General features: G+C 42.9%; 1 protein-coding gene across 1 annotated transcript in view; it reads right to left on the bottom strand.

Annotated features, from left to right (window-relative positions):
• Window positions 1-8,995, bottom strand: part of FGD4 (FYVE, RhoGEF and PH domain containing 4) — a 111,259-nt gene extending 102,264 nt beyond the window's left edge. The window contains exon 1 of the mRNA XM_064457744.1: window positions 8,848-8,995. Within this exon, the coding sequence (XP_064313814.1) occupies window positions 8,848-8,980 (133 nt within the window). The 5' untranslated portion in view covers window positions 8,981-8,995. The remainder of the gene's footprint in view (window positions 1-8,847) is intronic.
• Window positions 8,996-9,232: the final 237 nt, after the last annotated feature.

Below are 9,232 nucleotides of genomic sequence, written 5' to 3' on the forward strand. Positions count from 1 at the left end.
TTTTGAAGTTCCTTTAAATTCCGTATTAATGCATGCAATGTTAATATTACTCTCATGTCTATAAACAAAAGGCTTTTAATATATCCTGTGCACAAGCAGTAAAGCCCTTATACAGAAAATAAATAAGATAAACACTTAAAGGGGCAATTTTCCAGACTGAAGTTGAACACCAAAAGGGCAGCCCACGCCAATACTAGCCAGGTCTCTTGCTGCCTATATACAGTAGTTGGGGTGGACTTTTTTCTCCTGCTTTGACTGCATGTCAGGAATGTTATTCCGCAGATATCCGCTATGCTTAATACAGGACAGGGGAAGGATACAAGGAAGTTTAGAAATAGATTACGTACACAGCCAACCCACTTGGGTGGTTGTGTTTTGACTTGCTTACACCCTTCCATTCAACCTAACTACAAAAGCCACCACAGAGCGCTACGGCAATTACCTTCTGCTACCTAACATGCTTTTAGAGACTGCCAAGCTAGGTAACAGCCAGCTCAGGTGTTAGCATGCCCTTCATTTGTAAGTCTGGTGAGCATATTTGTCCACCGGATCAGATATAGATTAATAAAGAACACTGTTTACTGCATTATGATGCATAATTCAAGAGAGTGTGAAGGTAATTACAGAGCAGCAGTTGGGTCATATTACCAGAACTTATTGAAAGTCACCTTAAACTTCTGCATTAGCAACCATTTCATTTTCTAAAATGTACAATTATTTTAGTAGTAAATAGATGCAACTTGCTTTCAAATTTAAAATTCACCTCAGTAAAATGCACGTAGTTCTATATTTAGAATTAAAATAAGCCAAAACACAAATGTTGAATAATTTTATGCACTGATAGCAATTCTTATTTTAGTGGGTATACCACAAAAATCAGGTGTTTTGCAGAGTGTCCCCTAGAATCACATTTTCACTTGAGAATGCTTTTGTTTTAACGACATAAAAGTCCTCTTCTTTAAGAAATAGGAAGTTATAGGCATTCAAAAGGTAAATAAAAAGGATCCCCAAGAACTCTTGAAAACCATCCTCAGGTGTCTGTTATCCCACATAACTTTCTTGAATGCTATAGTACTGCTAGCCCATAGGAGAACAGCTGAAGTACAAAAGGATCCTACCTTCACAGATGAAATGTAATTTCTTAATGATGAAAGTTAGCGTCAGACTGAATGAAAAGGAATGTACAGTATGCTTGTATTAAGATAGGGACATTTGGCGATATAATTGAATAAAACTGAAAAAAGTTTCATTTCTATCCAAAAAATAGATATTTTTTTTTCCTGTATCAGTGACTGTTTTGATTCTTACATCACCAGTTCTGAGGATGAATGTAATTAGCTGGTAAGTTTCAGTTCCTAACTCGATTACTGATGTAAATACAAATAATGCATATATTAATATTCACTTAAGAAAGTGAAGTGTCAGACAAGATAGTGAACGGTGGCATGTGAAAGCATAGAGGAAAACCATTCTCATAACCAACTGCAAGAAGTTGTCATCAAGCCCTTCTGATATAAGACCAAAAAAAAGAAACTTGTCTTCAAATATTATTTGCTTTAAGAGTTTTTTAAAAAAACCCTCTAAAGTACCTAAATTTTAAGTCTGCTGTAGACCAAAACTTTGATTTTTGATTTAAAATACCTGTTTCACATTGGAAGAGAACCTAGGAGTCTGAAACAGCTGAAGCAACTGAATGCCTTGGCCTAGGAGAAAGATAAAAGCTACCAATGTAACCCTTAAGTAAATGAATAAAAAGGTGCCCTACCCCAGCATACTAGCAGGAGCTTAAAGACTAAACAGTCTCCACAAGGAACAGAGACTGGTCAGGTCAGGATCCTCAGCCAGAACCAGGAGCAGTGGCACATCATCCCTCCCTCTTCTACCTCCAGCAGCCACCAGGTATGGGCAGGAGGATCTGCTCTCAGGTTTGCCCAGAACAGGGCCTCTCATGCTTCACAGAATTAGAAGATACATCTAAAGATGTTGTTAGTAAACTCTGTGCTGTCTTTTCCTTTGGGTGCTGCAAGGTCCCCAGAAAGATCATACAGGAGCCCCATCAGAAATCCAGCTGGTCCAGAGAAAGCACGCGGCACTAAATCAGGGCCTAGGACAGCCACCCGCAGAGGGGCCACCAGCAGCCCTGGTACTGCAGCACTAGGTCTCGGGGGCAGCTCAGACCCCACAGGTTTCATATATGTGGGAGACAGACAGAGTTACAACATAATTATACAGCTACAAGGCTGGGTGCCATTACAGTAGCTGGAAGACTCTACCATGAGGGCTTGGTCACAACAGCAACCAACAGAACCAAAAACCTAGCATGGCAACATCACATGCTCAACTAATAAAAAGCCAAATCTTTAAGAAGGCCGGAAGAAATCCAGCCACTAAATCAGAATTATTTCTAATCGTTGGTCACCATCTTCTCTCCCCGATCCTCCTCTACATCTGGGCATGCTAGCATCTATTTGGTAGGGAGGGCAAGTGCCTGCAGTTACCCATGAGGGGAAGGCTAGACCTGTACATCAGCTGCATTATCACTTCTGCTGCAAGCCAACATTTGTTCAGAAGTCAGGAATAAGTCACAGGATTTCACAGCTCACATTACAGTTCCACCACGCTTTTCCTTCTTTCCAGGCTATTTAACATATTTTACATTAACATCTGTGACACGCCTAGCATTAATACTTAGTAACTAACACTGTTTCATTGCTCTGCCCTACCTTCAACTCCATGTCTTCTGCCTCCAATTTTAATCCATTTTATGCTCCATTTTCCTGAGTTTCAGTGTATTCAGAGGTGTCAGATTGCTCTGAAACTCATTAAAAACACATTTCTTTACATGTCTGGCATTGCAGACTACTGTAGCAGTTTCCTCTTCTGCTTTTACTCATTTCTCCATATCTTCTGATATCACCTTACTGTTGTGTATTTGTGCACTAGGACCACATCTCTGACTTTCACTTGGTTCATCAACATTTCAACAAAGCCCCATCATCCCTTCCCTACATTCATTTCAAAAGTCATTTCTTCTGCTAAAGCCATCTCTCTTAAAATGCTACTTCCAAGGCAGCTAGTTCAAGAATCCATTAAAGATTTCTCTTTTGATTTCCTCCTTTTACTTGCTTGGGTTAGTGACAAAATTCTCTCTCCCCTCGTCAGAAGTACAGGAGTTTGTTGATCCCGTTTGCCTGAATATATCGAGCTGTCCACAGCTATGCATTTGATTAAAGTGTTTCAACCATCAAGAGCTGGAGGCAAAATTTATTAATAGATTTGACATGATGGCAGGGATCATTCTGATCATATAAGTGTAGCTATTCATTCTGGATCGCCCTATATTCTGGAGAGATACTACATACAGTTTCCCATACTGGAACAGAAAGCCATTTTCCCTCACAGAAACAGGCGTCTCAGCTACAAGATCAGCAGTCAGTAATTTGATTATTGAATTAACAATAACATTTTGAAGAAAATCTACCCAGCAGTAACAGAACTAGAGGAAAAAGCCCACCAGTATCTTATTTTAAAATTTGCTTGCTTCGTATTTTTCCTTTTCTTCTGACAAATCCTTTGTCCTAGGAAGATAATTTTTTCTTACACAGCAAATGCGTAACACTACTTTAAGACATAACAGTGCAAAATACAGCAGTTGGAAAACTTCATCAGAGATCACACTGTACCCAAGACATACTGACATACAGCATCAAATAAAAATACTGCCCAGTTATAAATGGGATTTTGACTGAAATGCTGGGAGATGAGATAGTCCCTCACATGCCTAAAGAAGTGGGTGAAAAGTCTGACAACTGCAGTTTTAAGAAGCACAGCTATTGACAGACAAGGGTCAAAATAATAGCCAAGGGCAAACCATTACTCTTTTTTTTGTATGAACAGTCTCAATATTTGTTTTACTGATCGCCCAAAAGTAAGACATTCCTTGAGGAAGCTCTCCTTTTCCAATCAAAAAAATCTCCCAATGATATTCAATCATTTACCTGCAAAAGCAACCTGCTCCTGTGATTTTGTACAAGAAACTGATCTGCATTGTGTGGGCACGCTATTACTTTCCCAATTTCCAGTATGCCTAGAAGTACTTCAGCAGTGGTATTTACCAGCACCTCCACAATTTTGCCCTCTTGCGGTGTATTCTAAAGAAGCCTTTCCAGCAAAGAGCAGACTTCTGTTACGTTCAGCAAATTCATGTCACATTGTAACTCTTCGTTGAAACCTTTTGTGTATTGTCATTAGCAAGTCAGGCAGTTGTGAATACAAATTCTAATTTATTTAAGGAAATCACCATCCTGATCGCCAGGAAGTCAGTATTACAAGACCAACAATAATTATTGGGTAAAGTAGATGTTGTTTGGGAAGGGCTAAACAGCCTCACCAAGCCAACCCAAGATACACATATAAGAGCCTATCTGGATAGCCTATGAACCAAATAGTACACTTATTGGCCTTAAAGGGATTACTTTGATCCTAAATATTTGGAGGAGAAGTAGGGGAAGAAAGGAGTAAGAAAATAGCTTCCTGAGTATAATTTTACTAAGTTCCACTCCCTGGCACTTTCACACAACACATTTTCTTCAGTAGGAGGCACATGGGATTAATTTGGCCCACAGAAACAGGAAGCTCTCCAATAACAGAGAGGAAAATGTATTTTCATGCAAGTTCTGCATAAAGCAATTTTTGTATAGTTTAATTTCCCTCATTTTTTAAGGGAGAGGAATATTTAGAAGCAATTTCCTATACACTCACCTTTCACTCTCAGTATTTTCAAGTATCAGCACTCCTTGATAAATCTCTACTTCAGAAAATTTTCAAAAACCCTGCATTCACCAGAAAAGCATGCAAGGCAACTAGTTCTCTTTTGCGGTGGTCTCTAATGCATCCACAGATTCCAATCACTGCTTAAATTAGTCCTAACGATCACATAGGTTTTCCCTGAACACACTGTACAGCAATCAGATTTTTCAATCACTGCACACCAGTCAACAGAATGCAGTGGGTAACACAAAGCCAGGAGCAAGGAGAATGATAGCCCCAAATTCCTCACTTTGTTTTCAAAAATAAAAGAAAAACAAAAACAGTTAAAAACAATCAGGCAGGGCATAGTTATTGTTCAAGCTTTTAAAGAATAAGCTCCTGAACAATAAAGACATTTTTCATAGAACAGCATGCTGTTAGAGTCTCATTTAGTTATCTCCCACCCAAAAGACTACTGAAATTTTTCTAACATAATCCCATAAAATCATATCCATTTAATAGGCAGAGATACAACAGTAGCAGCAGAGAACTATTTTCATTTTCCTGTCAATGTTTGCAGATACCTTGCTGCAGTGAATGCTGTCCTGAATGTAAATTACCTCAGCTCCCTAAGAGGCACACTGCAATGTCTGAGACTGCAAATATATGGTATAATGCCAGCACACATATATTTAGGCAAAAGGGAACAGAAGGGAATAGTTCAGAAAGGGTGTAAATTTGCACTTTAGCAAACAAAGCCAAGGAATCAGTGCAAGATTTGAATTGCACAAAAAGTTACCCTAGTCTATGCGCAGCAAGGACAGAGGTGACTGTACTGATAACTGCAAGAAGCTCTTTCTTGCTATGAAAGCAAGTTACTGTGTCCTTGTGTTCTGAGCTATGTCTTCACTAGGCAGCTAAATCAAGTCAACAAAGCAGAGATACAACTTTCTAGGACAGCTTAATCCGATGAAGAATCAAAGTACTGCCATGCTTGCACTTTACAGAGCTCTCGGCTTGTGAAAAGTGCTGAACAAGCGAGCAGTAGCCTACACGGGCTTCTAGGCAGAGAGCTAATTTTGAGTTAATGTGCATACAGGCATTTGAAGTAAAGATTTGTTCAAGTTAGCGTCAACTCTGAATTCTAATTTAGCTGAAAAAAGACACCAAATCCACATTAGTTTTTCCTTTCAAAATGTTTATTAATCACGCTACTCCACTGAACGCTCTTCTCTAAACTGTCTCCAGATATCTGCCTTGACATTTTTCCAGCCATTTCAAAGTATCTCTGAAGATTCAAGTGCTCTTTAGTCCAAACTTTTAAATTAATATCAACTTCTAATAGGAAGTAATTTTTGCTCTGTCCTGTAGGTAGATAAAACATCAAGCTCCTTCAAACTGAATCAGTAACAAAATTCAATTGCAATTTAGCATATAGCAACGAACCTGAATGACCTGGACTACAGTATGTTGAGGAGGGGAAAGATTTTTCTGTTAGAAGTCAGACATTTCGATTGCAATGCACCACGAAAGTCTGATGCTGTAACGGAAACCTTAAGTAGCCCTTTTCAGCATTAGAATTTTTTCCAAACACCACCAAGAATGGGAATACTTCCCAATCTTCTGTCTCCCAGCATAGAAAACCTATCATATTCCCTAATTCATCAGGCTAACATCAAAGGCTCTAAGGAAATTTTGAGTGTACGGGAGTTGTAATAGGTCATATTAAGTCTTCTTACTAATTAACATACAATTTACTAGTCTGAGAAGAGTTCTGATAAGCCTGCCATATACCTAATCCAGACTTGTTTCTAGTGCATTTATAAGCAAATGTAGCTCATGTAATGCATCTAGTTTCTCCAGTTGCTTTCCAGATCTGAGACAATTGCCAGAGTCCCACCCCCAAGCAGTAACATAGGCAACTAGCATATTTCACGACACTTAGCAGAGGCAGGGATTGAAGGTGTGTGGGCTACACTAACTACTCCTTCCCCCTAAGGTTTTCAAGCAGGTCAAAGGCATACTCCTGCATTAGAAAACCCCTTTAAAATCCAGTTAGCATTTCGCAAGCCAGAAAAGTGTAAACACCTGATTTTTTTTTTTTTAATAGGTGAAAAAACACATCCAGCTTTATGTTGCACCTGGGGATTAAAGTTTATACTTTCAGAATCAAGGCAGTCTGATTGCCTTTTATTAGCAATGGAAGCAAGCGCAGTCACATTCTGACTACAAAGAACAGAGAGGGAGGCTATGAAGCTATCCTGGGATTATAGGGTGGAGCACGTGCCACAGTGGCCACTGCCAACAGGAAGAGCAGATAGGGAACCAAAGTCCCACTAAGAGAAAAGAAATTGTATACACAAGGCTTCACCTCATTTTCTAGGAGAAATGGATTATGAACAAAAAAAGGGAGGGTTTATGTACCCACATGAGAAAAGCTAAAAAAATCATCACCGAGTCTCCAATTTACTTCCCATGCCTTTGGGATTCATTTCCCTATCTTAACTTTATGAGTTTTTCATATTGCAATTATATTTAGCAATCGTAATGGAAGAAAGTTGGTTACCGCAGTGCAGGGACATTTGATAAACAGTGTGTTGGTCTTCTCATGTCCCTCACAACCTTCCTGTCTGCCAAAGGCCACGAGAAGTACGCTCACACCGAAAAGCTACATATTGCAGATATGTTTAGTAAATAAATATCACCTGCTGGATTTGGTGTGTGCACAGACAAAAAGAGCAACAGTAAAAAAATTGTAGATGAGTATGGAACTGTTACCCAAGAGCTTAAGGTAACAGCGATCAACCACAGAAGCCTACTGAAATTAAAGTAGAAACTAAGAGAAAACACAGGGTCCCTGTTGTTAGCGTACCTCTGTTAGAAGAGTTGAAATCCATTAAACCTACACACTACAAACACAGCTGCCAATTTGTCTTTCCCAATGTAAACTTGCAGGTAAGCCTTGGGGGGAAAAAAAGGTCCCACCACCAACAAAAAATCATGGATTCACACACTTAGCCAAAGTCACTACACATTAAAGCTAAAACAAAGCACACTACGAACAGCATCATCGTGGTAGTCTGTTCTTATCTGTGCATACTCATTAACTTAAGCAGGCCTCTTGCCCAGGAAATTGTGAAAAGACAGTCCCCAAGCAAAACATCCCTGTCCTTACATTCGGCACGTCATTGTTCCCAACAGTGTAACAAGCGTACATCAGAGGTTTCAAGCTTTATTTCATCCACTTTAACCTTCCACATCCATAAAACCAAGCTGCTGTGACACCACAAGCACGAGCCCAGCGTCACACCTGCCGTCACATCACAGTATCAGAGGGTTTAGACAGATAAATGGGTGTGGTGTTAACTTTCTCATAAGCAATAACCTTCAGAAAGTTTGGATTTTATGGCGGCTTATTTTTACAGCATGGCCAAGGTTATACAGATAACTGGTCTAAACCTACCGTCGCTTTTAATAGTACTGCATTAATGTCATAGCAGCTGCCTTCTGAAGCATAGCGTGTCAAACAAGTCTAACACACGTTTGTTGCTGAAAAGGGCAAAGAAAGAGGCATCGGGGTGGAGCAGGGCTCTGTCAGAGGAGGGAGACTGCTTTCTTGCCCGTCTAAGAGCTGTTAAAAGCGGAGCTTAGGAACACTTCGTGCCGAGAGCGGGGCTGAGGGTGCGGGCTGAGCTGCGGCCGCCCTGCCGGGCTCCCCCCGCACCCCACCTCGGCCCCTCCGAGAGGCGGCCGCCGGCGGGGGCGCCTGTGGCAGCCCTCCTCGTCACCCCACGGGCACGCACAGCAGAAGTTCACTCGGTAAGCCTCTTCCCTGGCTCCGAAGAGGGAACACAACCTTCTATTTATACAGACCGCCCGCTGCCAGCCGAAAGCTCCGCCAGGCAAGGAAAGCCCACGGCAGCTCGCCGCAGGAGCCAGCCCAAACCGAACCGGCACGGCAGAGCGACCCGGGCCCGCCCGCCAGCCCCCACCCCCCCGCCGGCGGGGCTCTCCCGCACGCCCCCGCAGCTGCCGACGGCTGCCCGACGGCGGGGCCGGGGGAGCGGCCAGGGCCGAAGGAACCGGTAGCGCCGTTACCTGCGGGCGTCCTGCGGGCGGCCGCCCCCAGCAGGGGCCTTGCGGGGCGGGTGGGCGCTGCTCCATCGACGGCGGGGTTGGATTTCCTGCGGATGGCGGCCCGCCTGAAGTGCCCGCTCGGGACCTCGCTCATCCTCGGGGCGGGGGAGACGCGCAGAGAGGCAGAGTGAGGGAGAAGCGGTGGGGCCGACATAGCCCCGACGGCAGCGCCGCCTCCTCCCCGTCCCAGCCCGCCCGCCCTGCGCCGGCCCCTCACCTGCCCGCCGCTCCCCGCCCCTTCCCTCCCCCGCCGGTACCTGACCGGGCGCCTCCTCCACCCGGCCCCGCGTTACCTGCGACCTACCCGGGGCGCGGCCCCCACGCCCCGCACGGCGAGCCCCAGCCC

The sequence above is a fragment of the Phalacrocorax carbo genome, chromosome 1, assembly GCF_963921805.1.
Source record: "Phalacrocorax carbo chromosome 1, bPhaCar2.1, whole genome shotgun sequence".
Taxonomy (NCBI): Eukaryota; Metazoa; Chordata; class Aves; order Suliformes; family Phalacrocoracidae; genus Phalacrocorax; species Phalacrocorax carbo.